We start from the raw sequence: 18,058 nt of genomic DNA, 5'->3' as shown, positions 1-18,058 counted from the left end.
CTGCTGATCATCATCTGGCTGTGCAGGGAGGAGTGGGAACAATCCCCTGGATTTGTCCCTGGCTGAGGGGCACACGGCACCCCCCCTTGTGGGGTTATGTGTCCTTATAGTAGGCCACATGCCCCCAAAGTACCAGGGCCCCGCACAGCTCTCTACGGCCCTGTGTACAGCCCTACATTAGTAGTCCAAATATCTTCCTATATAAGTAAAAGTAGAAAATAGTGGAAAAATGTTTTACAATTTTAATATTTATGATTTATGGCCGACCCTGTGGCTAGCTGAGTGGCTGGTCACAAACATGTTGTCATAATGATAGGCAAAACAAATTATATGGGCGGCACCATTGGTATCCTGTATCTGCAGCGTATGGATATTGAGGGTTTGCCAATTGTGTAGAGCTTGAACAAATAAATGAATCTCCAGCGCTGGTATGGGTAAGGGATGTGCTCCCTTGTCATCTGGCCATGAGTGTGGCTCCCGTATTTAATTTGTCATAGTATCCATACATGAGCTACAATGACTTTTAGAAAACTACAAAGGAAATATAAAAATAAATACTAACCTTTCTTCACGATTTTGTCCAACACATACACGTCCTCCATACCGAGGGGTAGGATTGTTGCAGGTACGCTGACGAACTTGGAAACCTATTCCACAACTTGTGCTGCAGGGAGACCAAGATGTCCAAATTGTCCATCCTCCATTCCTGTTTAAAATATTGCAAGTGATATTGAATGGTTATTTTAAAACTGCATATCTGATAAAGACAGAAGAAATGTAACCATGTGTTCACATTTTTAAATAAGTTTATCCAAAGTCAGTAACATATCGGGCCAAATGTAATAGGGTCAGAGTTTGGCAAATGTACGAGTAAAGCGCTATACTTGCACATTGTTAGAACTCACACTATGTAATAAGGTGCGAGAACATGCAAACCCGCATGTTTCTCACACCCCCACAACTTGCATCCAGACATTTTGCCATTTTGAGGATACAACTTGGCCAATGTAATATAGTGCAAGCTTTTAACTCGCACACTATTACTGACCTAAAACTCGCAAAATAATAGACCTCCTTCAGGCTAGGAAGTATAGCCTGAGCAGGTGCGAGTTACATAGAAACATCCACAGATTAGTGAGATCAGTGCATCTGTATGTAAAAACCTATGGAAGTGTAAAAATGTAAAAACAAATGATGTGGGGGTCCTCCCCTAAAAGCATAAACAGCGCCGTTTTTCCTGAACCGATTCTGGTTGTGAAAATACATTGGGAAAAAGACATAGGGTACCCCTGTATTTTTTATCAACCAGCACAAGTCTCAGTGAACCTGCACTGGTTGTGGAAATACAGGGGATAAATTGATTAGGGGTCCTCTGTATTTTCCAAAATTAGCACCAGACTTTTTCTAGGAGTACTATAATACCTCAGCCATGGGACGGCTTCATGGGATCCCCCGGCCAAAACATTAACATCCCACGCTAGTCAGTCCAGGCTGGGGATCCCTAGCATGTGAGATCCCCCCAATAAATGGGTTCTCCCTCTCCAGGGCACCCCAGGCATGTTCTGACTATCCCCGGCACCACCGGGCGGTGGGTTCTGGGTTGATTGTGTAAGAAATAAATTAAATAATAACTTGGAGAATCACAAGTACCAGCTTGCAGGACATTAAGGGCCCGCTGGCACCTCTAGTTCACCTGCAAAAGAAATATTCAACTAAACATAGGACACACACACAAGAAAATACAACTTTATTACACTCACACATACTCACCTTGTCCCTAGTGTAGATCGTGTCCCCTTGTTCAGTTGAAAATGAAGGCATAGGTAGATGAAGGCAATTGGGCGTTCAGAGCAAACCAAAATACAGAATGTAACTTTGCATCTTGGTAAAATGCAGTGCAGGTGGGGGCAAACTTAAAATGTTCAGAGAGAGTTAAGGGCCCCATACATTAGATGGCCGTTTCACCGATACCCCAATCAAACCAGAACCGCCGACCCACCGGTCGAAATGATGATGATCTGTCTGGGAATTGGTGAAATTCTTCATTTTAAAAATCCCAGATTTGCTGCTCCTAATCATATTTGAGCCAGGGTTGGACAAATCACCATGTCGGATTTCACAGATGGCCCGACCCTGGTGTCTGGGAATCGGTGAATTGGCCCAATACATCACAGATGTATGGGGGAATTTAGATATGAGAGGGGTGTGTCCAAACTCAAATCTAAATTGTAGTGCAAAAAAAAAGCTGTCCAATGTTTGTGGGCTGCATGCCAAATCAGCCAGTATTTACCTTGCATGAATAAAAAACCACCCCTTGCATTGCAAACATGGTTTGCTCCAGATACTTACTTTTTTTGCTTTGCTCCCAAATCCCGGAGCAACACTGAAGATGCACTACTGGCCCACCCTGCAAGCCAGATGCAGGGGTCATGGGACAGCGGAAATGCCGTCCCTAGGGCCCTGCACCCTGGCCGATGGCATCCCTCACACACTCCACCCTAGGGCCCAGCTTTAGCCATTTAACACTGGTGGGTGAACAGTTGCATATCTATAATTAGTGCAGGACATGTAGTGCACACCTCACACCCATTTCTTCAATACTTACCTCTCTGTCCCACAGCAACAGTGCTGCACAAACCACTGGGAAAATAGCAATTTATCTGGTGATTTGCGCATATGCAGTAGAAAAATCGCTTGGAAATGGCCGCTGTGCCATCTTAAGATGCCCCTGGTGGTCACTGTCATTACAAATTAGTAAGGCACACACAGGCTAGTATGGATAGTAAAATTGTCATACTTGTGGTGTGCCCCCTTCGGGAGAGGGCAACTAGGTGGGTGAGGTGAGGGCATTGCCCCCATTGTAAATGATGCCATGATGACGCAATTTAGTATGAATCGTGTTATCGGCCACCCAGACCGTCCACTTCACTCAAGAAGTTGATGGTGCCAGCTGGTCCTGGGCAACTTCCAGTAAACTCTGTAAACTTGACAACTGTTCCATGCCTCCGGCAGCGCCACTGGAGATTCTGGAGCCTTTTGGATGTTCCAGGAGAGTTTCACATTAACTAATGCTGTGCACTAAAGTAACAAATGGTTACGAATTATAATGTTATTTATCTTTATTTATAACCATGTGACTTTTTGCTTCATCTTACTGGTCCTTTCAAAATATGAGTCCAAGCCTCCAGAACTTTCCAGTATGTTTTGAGACCCATAAAAATGTCTTATGAAAATGATTAACTTGTTTTACTAATGTCTCTAATTAAGTTGCCTTTTCTGTATGCTCTCTCCTATGTGCTGTCTCTATCTATATAGTTGTGTATATGTCCTGAATCTTACTCTCTCTATTTATACATATAATAGATTTTCACATTACCTTGAACAATTTGCAATCTGTATAGTAGGACCATCACACTGCAATCCTCCGCATTGCGCACTAGGATTATCACATGTGCGACTGCGACAGAAACAAGTGCCTATGGACATTCCATCATTGTGATTGCAGACATTCCATTCAGACCAAGAATTCCACTTTCCATCAACAGTGAGATTCCTTGACTGAAACAGGAGGACAAATGTGTTATGTAGAGATTATGTAACCACTAAAATATATTATAACTAAAATAAGGGGCAGGGGGGAATTCATTAATGCTGATAGATACATTATACAATGGAGTCTACAATGAAATATAAAGCATGACCAACAGATTACTGGAAAACTGCAGTCAAGGGAGATGTTAGAAATGTAGCAGTAAAGCACCAATTTTGTTCACTAGAGGGCTGTATCGAAGTGAAATGTCAGTGTGTCCTTGTGGACAATGTCAGGGTGTAGTGGTCAGTCAGTCTCAATTTAACACCTTTTAGACATTTGGCTGTTTCTTCAGCCATGACCAATGGCTGCTACAGCACCTATTTTGGAAAGGGTATGATATACCGCCGGCCGCATAGCCGGCGGTTCGATTGCCATCAGCGGCAGCCCGACAGGAGCAGAGTTCGAAGCAGCGGAAGCCCGACAGCGCTGGAAATCACGATCGTGGATAGGTAAGTATAGACTAACCTAACCTAACCCCCCTAACCCTCCTTAGGGGTGCCTAACCCTAACTTCCCCCCCAAGTGCCTAACCCTAATCCCCCTCTAAGTGCCTAACCCTAACCACCCCCTTCCCCGCTGCCTAAACCTAAGTCCCCCGGGGGGGTGCCTAACCCTAAGTCCCCCCCAGGGGTGCCTAACCCTAACCCTCCATCCCCCTAGCCTAACCCTAACCCTCCGGGGGGTGCCTAACCCTAAGTCCCCCTCGGGAGCCCTACACCTAACCCTCCCCCCCCGCGGCTGTCCGCTCACGGCACCCAGCATCACTACGATCGTGATGCCGGGCGCCGGTCTCCCTATCTATCTCCCATCTAGACGCCCGGCATTTCACCCATGTTGGGATAAGACAGTCGGGAAGCCGGCTGCCGGTATTTAGGCAGTCAGCTTCCCGATTGCTTCCCCCTATTTTAACTGGAATGGGATTGAAATGCCTGCGGCTGTTTAGCCGCCGGTTCAAATCCTGACAGTGGCTGCCCGAAGGGAGGAAATCCCGACAGCGGCATGTAAGTAACCTAACCCTAACCTCCCCTTCCCCTAAACCTAACCTTCCCGGGGGGGTGCCTAACCCTAACCTCCCCCCGGTGGTGCCTAACCCTAACTCCCCCTTCCACTAGCCTAACTCTAACCCTCACCCGGGAGGTGCCTAACCCTAAGTCTCCTAACCCTCCCCCCCATAGCTAAGAGGACGGGCGCCCTGGACTTACCTCGTTCAAGCCTGTGTCGTCCTGGATTCCAGCGTTGGGATTATGATAGGCGTCGGTGTCTCGACGCCTATCACGAATCCCTAGCCGGCATTCTGCCGTCGGGATTGTGACCGGCGGCCACAATAACTACCATTTTAACTACATGTTAATTTTGGTGCTTGTTTAATAGACATATGTCATTTTGTTATGTGTTGTTACATTTGTGTGTATTCATACATGTAAATACACAGGGGTGGATTTATCTGTGCAGTCTGTCCCTGTGCTACATACACACAGATTTCATTCAGTAAGAACATATGATGTCAACTGAAATATTATTATTATTATTATTTTTATTCACCTAGTGAATTTATATTACCATTTAGTTGGTACCCTAAAAAATAGACATTGTCAAGCTTTTTAATTTATTATTTTCCCTTGCACATATTACCTAAATGTTGCATTATCTGCTTAGTCACCCTATAAAGAGTTAATTTGGTGTGACTTTAAAATAAAAGCTCTCTCTCCTCAGGTCTGACGTGGGTGCACATGATTTTGACGTTTAAAACATAGATGTGAGTATAGGGAGTCATGAAAAATAAGACATCTAAAAGTTTGTCAATGCAGTGGGAAAACACTATTATTATCAGTATTATTATCTTTTATTTATAGGACACCGCAAAGGTGTCTGCAACACCATAAAATAGAGGCAAAATGACATACAATGTAGCAAACATGCAAAGGAAAACCATAATTCTAAAAAAGAATTGTGATTTTTGTCATCACACCATAAACAAGATTGCCTATAACTTATAAGTAGAGATGTGTGCTGACTCCATGTTTTGGATCTGGATCCATCTTCATGTTTTGGTTTTGCAACACCACCCTCAAGTGTTTTGATTTTGGATCTGGGTTTAAAAAAATAATGCTAAAAAGTTTTTAAAACAGTTAAAATCATGTAATTTTTGCAATCCAAAACCCGAAATTCATATTTAAAATCCGAATTTTGACCCTTGGGAAGATCAGAACGGTGACTCGGGTCTGTCCATATCTTCTTCGCAGATCAGAACCGCGATTTGGACCTGTCCGGATTCACGAAATTCAGGTGGATTTGGATTTCTAGAGAACCGAACTGCACATCTCTACTTGTAAGATTAACAAGAATATCATATGAAATCAGCTGTTGGACCAGTAAGTTTTGTGTCATTGCTATTGCCATATCTAGTCTACATTTGGTGATTAATGCCTCCTTGGTAACAGCAGTTGCAACCAAACATGATGAACAAGCAAGCATGACACTGAAGAACCGCAGCTACCCACAATTATTCTAAACAGACGAATAACCACAAGATAGCCAGTGCAACAAGAAAGCAAAAGCATTGGCGAAAGAATGCTCAATCAAGCTAAATATTGAAGGACATTATGGTGGAGACCAGATGAACTACTGTGAATGGTTCAAGTTTTGTTTCACTGCTTTCTGCTGTCTCATTGTTCCAACCATACCATGCTACCTCTAGTTGCATTGTTATGTTTGTCCCAAATGACAGCTTTATTATATATCACATATACAAAGAAGAAAAGTAAGTAACTTTAATGGGTGCACTGGGATCCACGTTGGTAATTTAAAATGTAATATTTTTAATAGGTATGCATTAAAATCTCACTATATTAAATTTGCTAAGATGGTGAAATATAAAAAGATAGAATTGTGCAAAAGAGATGAAAATTGTTGTGTACAATAAAATATGCAAAACAAAACCGTTGTCAATTTGTCATTGATTCAATATGATCAGTGTTTAGTAGCACAGTGGTTCATTACTTATTATAGTTTATTCTGTTATTTATGTTGCAAATAATTATTTCTTAAGGTTAAATGCCTTCATCAGCTCCTAGAAGGAAGTAGCAAATTGTATCAAACAATGCAGTGACTAATATTGTGTATAGTCAGTTTTTCACACTGATACAATGTCTTATCTTCCTATACTTAGATGCATTATCCTTATGTATTGCCATGCAATGCTTATAGTGAATATTTGTTAGCTATGCTGTATACACAAATATATGTTGTAGTTCTGAGTCTCTTAGCTGTAAGGTTAAATACCACACAGCCATTACCAGTCATTCTTTAAAATCTTTGCACAGCACAAATTAAGCAGCCTATGAGGACTCATTTGATATTATTATAAACTAATATTCACCTGAATAGTGCCATTCCCATTTAACTGAAATACTTATTGAAATCACCATTATAAATACTCATCTGAATACTACTGTTTTTGATTAGACATGGCATAATTCAATCTAAGTCAGGATCTTAATGGTAGACAAGAAAAATGGCAGACCAACATTGCAACCACTTTTGGAGAGGTATTGATGGAAGAGAGTGGAAAATTGGGTGCTAACTGGTCAAGTGATTTATTGGATTTGAAAACTGTATTATTAAAACAAACAAAAACATTCTGGAACAAAACCATGTGTTACAGCTACCAGAAGAATAATCTGACACCCAGAGGTTTGCGGCCCAAAATCTTCCCAACATTTGAGTTGGAGGAAGGTTTGAGAAAGGAGTGGGAAGATACACTACTCACCTGCTCTAAAAATCTCATGAATATTCTAATCAGACATGACGAGATTAAGTTAAAAATTTATACAAATGAGATCTCGAAGATAGGGGAAAGTCTGAAACAATTTGAAAGTATAGAACTATTCCAGAAAACATACCACAAATACAAATATGAAGTGGAAATTGCTGAAAATAAAACTATAGAATATAAACAACAAAAATTCATTAGGGATAAAAATGATTATTTGCAAGGAAATATTTTCAAGTGGAATATTAAAATACAATACAATACAGATAGATCGAGGGAACAAAAATATTCCACATCTGAATTTGAAACCTCAGAAAGTGAGATGTCTGATAAGCCAACAGTAGGCAACCAAAGTAAGGATAGAAGACAACATTTTTTAGGGTTAGGCCCAGCCACACAAGGAGACCCAGGACCTTTAAGAGAACCAGGAAGGGACGAAATAATAAGAAACAGAAGGAAAAGGGAAAGAGGAGATTGGGGAATGAACCCACAAAAGAAATACAACAGCTTCAGGAGATGATACCAGATGACAACCTGAAAATTGTCAATCTTACTGACAGGGTTCTAAATGAACATCACTGTAGTGTATTAGCTAAAGGATTATCATTCTCCCCTACAAGACCGATGGATAGGTTTTTCATTGAGAAAGACCTCAACCTGTTTGTGAGGAAAATCCTGCTAAAAAAGTTTTATACTAACCAAGTAAATCAGGATTTCCTGATTTCAGAGGGCCCTACTCTGGATAACATGGATGAAGAAGCTATCAATACTTTAGAAGAACTACTCACAGAGAATGTGGGATCAGCTCCAAGTGAAAACCTTTACAATAGAAATAAGACATTGAAAAAGAAGTCTACCTTCGTTCCCAGTTTCCAGATATGTCCCTCAAGTAAAAATATACCTCGATCTAGTTTCAAAAGATCTTGATGTTCTTATTATGCAAAGGAGAAATAAACACTATAACCTTAATACAGAAGAGTATAAAGCCTTACGAGAGATAGAAACATGGGAGGATATTCAAGTGAAACCGTCTGACAAAGGTGGCAATGTGGTCCTTTGAAAGAAAGAACTGTGGGCCTGATTCAGACCCGGACACAAGTCGCCGTTCGCACGTACGAGCGGGAAAATGTAAACTGCTTGCTCGTATTTTCGTTCGCAGCTAATCTTCCGCCCCTTAGTCTCCCAACCCCTCCTCTAGCTAGCGAACGTTCGAAATAGCGACCGTCCGTCTCCTCTTTGGTTGCAGGGAACGCTCGCACAAGTCAATTCCGGAAGTGGGCCTGTCAGTTTTCGATTGCCTGCTATTTCATTCTGCCCACATACTTGAATCGATTAATAGCAATCAGTATATTCATTAGCTTAATTGGTATTCACATCTTTGCAATCCGTTTTTTTTAACAATGTCAATAAACTTTATTATTGTTCGTGTGTTTCATTCCTTCCGCAGAATACGTACGTTTGTACCAAGGGGATGGATTTTCAAATTTTATAGTTTGTTTGAATGCTACTATTGTTTTGCGTTAGTTTATATGCAGATTTTTCATCTTTATTAATATTATTTAAATTAGCTTACGCATGTCACTGCATCAAGCCTATCATAATTCACATTATATTTGTGAGGGTGTAGGTCACATGACTCATATAATAACCAATACAATGCGTTCTGTTATTTTTCAAAGTACATTAGCCAATCAAATTTTTTCTGGGACCTTTATTAAAACAGTTTTTTGTGGAAAAAATCATTGCCATCATGAGAGCCGCAGCATTTACACGTAGAGAACTCCTGGTCCTCACAGATGTGATGGACCGGAGAATCACTGATCACCCGGCCCCCATCACAAACCTCCACAAGCGGCTCGCCTATGCGGAGGTGCGGCGCCGGCTGCGTAATTTGGGCTTCCGCCACTATATCGGCCAGCTTGAAAGGTGGTGGTCGGATCTCCACCGCAGGTCCCCACGCCTTTTGGCCAATTTGCGGCAGCAAATTAGCGAAAGTGGGGTTTTTTTAAATTTTAAATGTAAGCATACCTGCGTGTGCATGTTTTCCGTCTAGCCCTGTTGTTTATTTAGGACATACCTGCGTGTGCATGTTTTCCATCTAGCCCTGTTTGTTTATTTAGGACATACCTGCATGTGCATGTTTTCCATCTAGCCCTGTTTGTTTATTTAGGACATGCCTGCGTGTGTATGTTTTCCGTCTAGCCCTGTTTGTTTATTTAGGACATACCTGCGTGTGCATGTTTTCCGTCTAGCCCTGTTTGTTTATTTAGGACATACATGCATGTGCATGTTTTCCGTCTAGCCTTGTTTGTTTATTTAGGACATACCTGCGTGTGCATGTTTTCCGTCTAGTTCTGTTTGTTTATTTAGGACATACCTGCGTGTGCATGTTTTCCGTCTAGCCCTGTTTGTTTATTTAGGACATACCTGCATGTGCATGTTTTCTGTCTAGCCCTGTTTGTTTAATTAGGACATACCTGCGTGTGCATGTTTTCCTTTTTTTTTCAATTTAAATTTTGGGGTGTGTAAATTGTTAACAAAACCAAAAGAAAAAAAATACCTTAACATTTTCTATCCATCATTTAGGGGCTGCGACTACAACGTCTAATCCGACAACGTCGTCGGTCTCGTCCCCTATCCCCCACTCCCACCCAATCCTCCTCTCCCCAACCTTCCCCAAATTCTCCCTCCACCCCAGACCGGCCAGTCCGTGAGGCCCCTCCCTCTCCTAATATTCCCATCCCTCAACCCCCTCTCTTTTCATCACCCTTCCCTCCACCCACCCCTCTCTTTTCCTCCCCCTCCACACCTAGTCAAATATCCCCTCCTCCATCGGACCAGCACTGGACCACCTCAGAGGAGGACGATGTCGGGGCTCCAGGACCAGGCATCAATATGACCGGTATGTTTCCCTTTTAAACTATGGTTGCTTTGGCATTTTTTGCTTTTTGGGTGATGTTGTTCTTTTGCCTGTGCATTTCCAATTTGTTAAGTATTTCTAATGTTTTGGCTATATATCTTTGCAAAAAAATGTCTAGGATGTTTTCCCCTTACACATATCACACATGTCCAAACACTCATACTAGTGTCTTTCTAGTTTACGGTACCAACAAATGTAGTGTTTTTGCGTACTTCGCCCTTTTTTTGGTTGTCTTTTTTTGTGTCATTTTTATAGTTTGTATTTATACAATCTTTGCGTTTGCCATTACTTTGTTTTTTTTTTTATAATTTTATATATTTTTTTAAAGTATAGTCTGAATTTAAGTTGTTTGGTAACATATAAATTAAGGTGTCAGTTTAGTAATCCACGCTTTTTTTTAACCCACAGAGGACCAGAGGCGGATGCAAGCAATGCAGGAAGGCTTGCACACGTTGAGGGGCCATGTCGTAGGGATGCTTGTGGTCCTGGATCACATGTTGGTGGTCCTGCGGCACTAATTTTTTGTTTTTTTCCCCCCTAAAAATGTTGTTAAAAATAAAAGATATTTTGATTTATTAAAGTCTCATTCCTTGTCTGTAAATATTAGATTGTTTAACCTTACATAAGTCGACTATTGGAGCATGTTTTTTTAAGTAATGTAAATATGATTGTAGAAAGCTCAAGTAAGTATGTAAGCTTGCACATTAAACACCTAACAATACCAATAGGTTTGTAGAATTACCAGCATTTTTTTTATTTTTTTTTGGTGGGTAATGTAAATATTAAATCAAACCTGCTTAGGCCTAGATTAGAAAACATACTGATTCATCATAATACCTTTGGTGTTTGTTTTTTAGCCACAAAGCATGGTAAAATACTTTACAATTTAACACATTACAGGATTAGCCATTAAGAAAGTTTGCCTTTTTCGGACACTTGCTTGTATTTTACCAAGGAAAAGCCTTTTTAACGTAAACCCAAAATTTAATCCACACAAATAATAAACACAAAGTGAATTGTGACAATCAGTTCACACAGTGAAAACACACTCCAAAAAACAACCAACACCAAAAAAACAAAACAACAACAACAATCAAGAACTGTTTGAAGAAGTAGCAGGCAAACATGAATCCACAAATGAGGCGAAGAAATAATTGTTCCAGAAGTTATATCCAATGTGGCCACATGAAGACAATTTTTGGGATCAGGTAGTAGGCATCGTTTTTTCGGGTAATTTTATGGAATAAAAGACAAAAAAAACCAAATTAAAATTGGCCATTAAAATCTTACATGTCTACATTGTGTCAATTAACTAAATTTTTTACAATAATTACCTAAAATATCTGGCCACCACTTCATCGCGTATGGCCCCCCCACATACTGACCTCCGACCAACCTCAGGGGGGCCATCCTCAGGCAAGGCATCCTTTGGCTGCATTGGGACACCACTCCTTATGGCGATGTTGTGAAATATCCCACACAGGACCACAATTTTTGAAACCATATCCGGCAAATACATGAGGTCGCCACCAGAGCAGTGGAGGCATCTGAATCGGCCTTTTAAAAGGCCGATACAGTGCTCTACCACCTGCCTGGTGGCTGTAAGTGCGGAATTATACTCACTTTGTGGCCCTGGTGTGGGAGCCAAATAAGGAGTGAGCAGCCAGGGTGTGCAAGGGTAACCACTGTCTCCTGTCAAAAAACAAAAACAAACATCAGGACCATTGTGTAACTAGCTTTGCAGTGGTTGCAACAGAAGGTGTCAATTTACCCAGAAGCCACGGATCACCAGCTTGTAGGTTGTCTAATTTGTGCCAAATCCCTGATTGCCGGATGACGAAGGAATCATGTGTACTCCTGGGGAATTTGGCATTCAGGGACAGGATCTGGAGGGAGGCATCACATACCACCATTACATTCAGTGAATGAAAGTGTTTGCGGTTCCTAAAAATAGCCTCCAGCCTTGCTGGAGGCTGAAGTGGTATGTGAGTGCCATCCACAACCCCTATGATGTGTGGGAAGCCAGCTATTTGGTAAAAATTGGCCTTCGCCACACTAAGGTAACCCATATCCACTGGCATTTTAATAAAATGATGGAGGTGTTTAAAAATGGCCTCCATCACTGCCCTCAGAATCCTTGAAAAGGAGGATTGGGAGATTCCGGCAACTATTCCCACAGTGGTTTGAAAGGATCCTGAGGCACAGAAATGTAACACCGACATTAACTGCTAAGTGGTGGTATTGCTGTAGGAATGTCAATTTGCCGTTCAAGATCACTCTCTATTAATGAGAGAGTGTCTAGGATGATTTGTGGAGGAAGACGGTATCGTCTTAATACCTCATCATCTGGCATTCCAAAAAGGGTGACATGTGTTCTATATATCTGGGGCCTTGCACGCCTACGAGGCCTACGCCTGGGATGAAGTTGAGGTTGGTCGGGTTCTGGAACCATGGTCAATATAATACCACCAACATCAACCTGAAATGGTAAGCCAGGTAGTTATTGTTTTAGACAAATGTGTAAAGAAAAATATAGTTATCTTTTTTAAGAAATCCAAAGATGCTTACAGGCCGGTGTCTTGTCATGAGTAGAACAACCTACATTTCAAACGTAGAAAATATTTTTAGTTTTTTTTTAGAAAACTTAGATTGTAAACACATTTTTTAGGGTAAAAAAAAAAAGAAGGGAGCACACATTAGTTTGGAAAATCGCACGCTACATTTAGTGGTAAAACATGATTTTACACTGAAAAAATAAAAACACATTAGAGCGCGAAATAGTACGCATTTTTTACAGTTAAATAAGGGGACATTAGTGCGTTAAATAGTACGCTACTTTTACAGTTAAATAAGGGGACATTAGTGCGTTAAATAGTACGCTACTTTTACAGTTAAAACAAGACACATTAGTTCGCTAAATAGTACGCTACTTTTACAGTTAAAACAAGACACATTAGTTCGCTATATAGTACGCTACTTTTACAGTTAAAACAAGACACATTAGTTCGCTAAATAGTACGCTACTTTTACAGTTAAAACAAGACACATTAGTTCGCTAAATAGTACGCTACTTTTACAGTTAAAACAAGACACATTAATTCGCTAAATAGTACGCTACTTTTACAGTTAAAACAAGACACATTAGTTCGCTAAATAGTACGCTACTTTTACAGTTAAAACAAGACACATTAGTTCGCTAAATAGTACGCTACTATTACAGTTAAAACAAGACACATTAGTTTGCTAAATAGTACGCTACATTTAGTGGTAAGACATGATTGTTCCCAGAAAAAAAAAACATTACTTTGCGAAACATATGCTAAGAACAACACATCTAATTTGTAAAATCATGAAAACAAAAACACTTACCAAAAACAGACAAATATCCCAAAGTTCAAAAACATCACTGGGGCAATGCCAAACTAACTGTAAAGCAAAATAAAAAAATATTACAAACATTTGTAAACTATGTACTATTATTTTTTACGGTGGTTTTTTAAAATACTTACTCAAAAAATCACCAAAAAATAGCCAAACAATAAAAAAAATAAGCAACGGAAAATAAAGAAGCTAGAAATAAACCAAAAAAAACAAAAAAAAATTTCCTCCTTCTACTCAGTCAACAGCAAAACCTCAAAAATACGCCTACACCAAACCTCCAACAAACAACATGCCACATCTTCTCCAGTCACACCAAGCCATAAATAGTCTTTATTTTCCCGCTCAAATTAAGGACAGACAATAGGAGCGCACAGTCAATGATGCGGCCGAATAATGCTGACGCATGTATAAAAACGTCACTGAAAAGCCAAATCGGTCTGCTGTAGTGAGACCTGAAAGTCCAAAATGACTACAGAGCAGCAAAGCACTGGCCAAGAGGCGCCAGGTAAGTATTTCTCTTTTTTGGGCTAAAGGATTATGTTTAACAATAATTTTGGGCAAATTTTACATTTAAAATTTTAATCCCATTTTAAAAAAAGGAGTGGAGGATGCCATGGAAGAGGCTGCTGGGCCTAGTAGGCCAACTAAACCAAAAAAAAAAAAAGGCAGCCACAATTCACAAGAAAGGAGGTGGAGGTTTTGGTGCAAATGTGCAATGACAACCTGCCACAGGCACCAAGGAATATGGGTGCAAGCCAGAAATGGAAAATGTGGGATAACATAGCCAGTGGTGTCAATAGGGTGGGTGATTGTGAACGTTCAACCCGGGAGGTCAAACGCCGGTACGTAAAAACTACATTTTAGTAAAAAGTGTTTACGGGTCCAAATACTGCAGGAATAATGCCAACTTTTTACCCCACAGATGGAGCGACTTCAAAAATCGTCTTAAGCAAAAACTGGCTGATAGGGCTAGGCATGCAGGGGGGACAGGTGGGGGTCCCACCCCTGTGTCACTGGAGCTCACGGATTTGGAGGAGCTGGCCCAGGGGTGTGTGCAGGATGAGGAGGTGTTTGGCGTGTCGAACATGGACACCGACATGCCAGACTTTGCGGCTCCTCATGTTGCCCCAGGTAAATGTTGTAATGTTAACAACTCAGAAATGTGTTTGGGACAATATCTAGATTATAATGTTACTCTTTTCTCTTTTTTCTCAGAGACACAGGGGGATGAGTCTGCTCCAGAGGGGAGCTTTGGCCGCAGAATTTCTGCTGGCTCTGCAGGGGAGGAAGCAGTAGATCCAGCTGTGGACCCTGTGGCAGACAGTCCAGGGCATTCCCCCTCGCAGGCAGTGGGCCTCCTCAGTGATCTCAATATTAAAACGGATCAGCAGACCGAGATTCTGCTGAGGATGGACGCCAATCTGCTACGGGTGGCGGACGCCCTGGAGCAAAGTGCTGCGGCCAATGTGACAATTGCTAAGGCCCTGGCGGAAAATACTGGGGCCAACGTGCAAATAGCAATGCTCTGGAGCAGCTAGTTCGCCAGCACATGTTGGAGCCGGCCTCCCTTCCTGCCGGAACATCAGGACCCTCCACCTCTGGCACAACAACAGCCATCCCTCCAAATGTGCCTAGCCCTATGCCTAGTCCAGATGCCACAACATCTGCCTCTGGCCAGGCCAGCAGAAGGACATCCCGGACCCGTTCAGGCTCCCTCCCTACCCCGGCCAAACGGGCCAAAAGGCGATGACAGCACTGGTTAATTTTCCCACAATCCTTCTCAGTGTTTGCCCCATATTCCTTAATGCCCAAAACCTCCCTCTCCTTTCTTGTGATTTTTTTAATAATTGTGTTTGTTTGTGGATTTCAAATGCCACTTATTTTGTTTGTGTGTTTTTAAAATCACTTGTTATTTGTTTTTACGTTATCAAGTTGTTTTTTTTCCCCCAAAAAAATAAAAAATACTGTTGAAAAGCTGCACAATTCTATTGTTAATTTATTAAAAAAATGGTTAAAAGGTAATCCCGCAAACAACATTACAAACAATACCACGGAAATGTAAAATTTTTTAGGGAAAAATAAACCAAGGGTTAAAAACAATTTATGAGTTTTAATCAACACTTAGCAAAAAACAAAAGGACGATTGTTTTCTTGGGCCCTAAAAAATGAAGAAAAACAACAAACCTGCATACAATATTGTTGCCCGGAAAAATAAAAAAAACAAATGTGGCAAAAACACGCAAATGTAAAATAAATTTGTAAGCTAATTGATTGTCTAACCCAGAAATTAGCAGCTGAGTAGTTCACCTGCATACGGTTTTTTGCTACTAAAAAAAGGCTATTTGCTAAACACCTTACAAGCATTTTTGGAATTCAAAACTGATTATTTTTGAGGCCTCAATTGATAAATCGGGAAACCATCGATGAGCCACAGGAAGAACGAAGAGACTATCGTCATTGCGGTAGAGAATACCAGACCACAAGCTGAGCGAGCAGTTGGACTGGAAAGTGGATCAGTCAGTGACGTAACACTTGTTCCGTTCACATTGGCCGTTCGCATCAGATAATTTATGTACGCCCAAAAAACGCCTCGACACGCCTGCGTTTTCCCATCTCCAGCCCCGTCACCGCCCCAAAACGGACAGTTCTGTCAATCACATTTGACATGTCACTTCCTGTTCGCTATTCGACGAACGACTGAAAAAGTGATCGCAATCAGCCGTACGCACATGCGCACTGTTACACCGATGCATGCATGGTTTAACAACATCAGATGACTACGAGCGTACAACCGCTTACGAGTGGCTCTGAATGAGGGCCTGTATTTGGGGGAAGTGATGAGACAGCTAAATAATAAGGAATGCTATCAACAACTGATATTTAACCCTACGGCTAACTTTCTGAAAAAAATATCAAAATATGATTGAAGAAAACTTCAAAAACAATGTTATCACAAAAAGAGAAAGTGATTACCTATTGGTAGAACATCCGAAAATACCCACATTTTACATGTTACCCAAGATACATAAAAATAAGGAAAAACCTTCAGGAAGACCCATTGTATCGGGAATTGGAGGACTTACAGAAAAGGCTTTGTAGACAAACAACTTAGAGTATTTGTCCTCCAATGATCCTCATACACAAGGGATACTCTGGATATCTTGGGGAAATTGGAAAATCTTACACTGACCTCCAATACGTGGCTCTGCATTTGCGATATTCAGTCACTTTATGCAAGTATTGACCACACCAGAGCAAAGATAGCCGTGGAGTACTTTCTTAAAATGAAAAGAATGGAGACATTTGACAACTTTATCTTCCAACTTCTGGACTTTGTACTCACAAAAAATTATTTTGTATTTAACGAGCGGTTTTACCTACAGACCCGAGGTACAGCGATGGGCACGCCCATGTATGCCAATCTGTACCTTGGGTGGTGGGAAAAAGAACTGGTCTTCTCAGAAGACAATAAGTACTATACCAATCACATCATAATTTGGTACAGGTACATTGATGACATACTGATAATATGGGAAGGAGAACAGAAGATACTACAGGACTTCCTTAAAATCCTAAATATGAATTAATTGAACCTGAGACTGACTTCAGAGATAAGCCAGACATCGGTGACATTTTTAGACCTGATGATTGAAGTTGAGAAAGATGAAAGAGTCACTACAGATCTCTTTAGAAAACCAACAGAATCTAACACTATTCTGCACTCTGGAAGTGCACATCTCCCCACCACCATAAAAAGAGTTCCAAAAGGAGAATTCCTCCTATTGCGACGGAACTGCTCAACTGAAGAAAAATTTGATCACATAGCCAGGGAACTGAGTCTTAGATTAGAGCAGAGAGGATATAGTAGAAAGATCATTAAGAAGGGATACAGAGTGGCTAAGAAGAGTAAGAGAGAGACCCTGATAAGTAAAAAGAAAACACATGACAAAATGGAAGAAAAAATAAGGTATATAGGCACCTTTTGCACAGAATGGAGGGACATACAGAACATTCTCCAAAAACACTGGAATATCTTAGCAACAGATAAAGATCTAAAAGAGGTACTGGGGAATCGTATATATACAAGCTGGAGAAAATCACCCAACCTTAGGAACATCTTGGTGCATAGCCATTTCTCATTAAATATTAGCAAAAAAGAGAGACTTGTTGGATGCCACAAATGTGGACACTGCAATACATGCAAGTATATAACACCTATGCAACAATTTCAGGAATGATTTGTTAAGAACCATGTAATTAAAAAATACATTAATTGTAGATCCATTGGAGTAATATACTGTCTCTCATGCCCTTGTGGGAAATTGTACATAGGCATGACCAGCAGAGCCATGAGAATTAGGGTGATGGAACATTTGTGGAGCATTAAAAATGCC

General features: G+C 40.9%; 1 protein-coding gene across 5 annotated transcripts in view; it reads right to left on the bottom strand.

Moving 5' to 3' along the window:
* SEMA5A (semaphorin 5A) overlaps positions 1-18,058 on the bottom strand; it is a 503,265-nt gene that overhangs the window by 58,128 nt on the left and 427,079 nt on the right. For all 5 annotated transcript variants that reach the window (XM_088442351.1, XM_088442352.1, XM_088442355.1 and 2 more), the window contains 2 exons: positions 3,377-3,558; positions 563-706 (listed from right to left, as the gene is read on the bottom strand). In XM_088442351.1, the coding sequence (XP_088298477.1) occupies positions 563-706; positions 3,377-3,558 (326 nt within the window). The remainder of the gene's footprint in view (positions 1-562; positions 707-3,376; positions 3,559-18,058) is intronic.

The sequence above is a fragment of the Taudactylus pleione genome, unplaced genomic scaffold, assembly GCF_031769625.1.
Source record: "Taudactylus pleione unplaced genomic scaffold, aTauple2 ptg000309l, whole genome shotgun sequence".
Classification (NCBI taxonomy): domain Eukaryota; kingdom Metazoa; phylum Chordata; class Amphibia; order Anura; family Myobatrachidae; genus Taudactylus; species Taudactylus pleione.
This window is presented reverse-complemented; position numbering and strand designations above follow the sequence as displayed.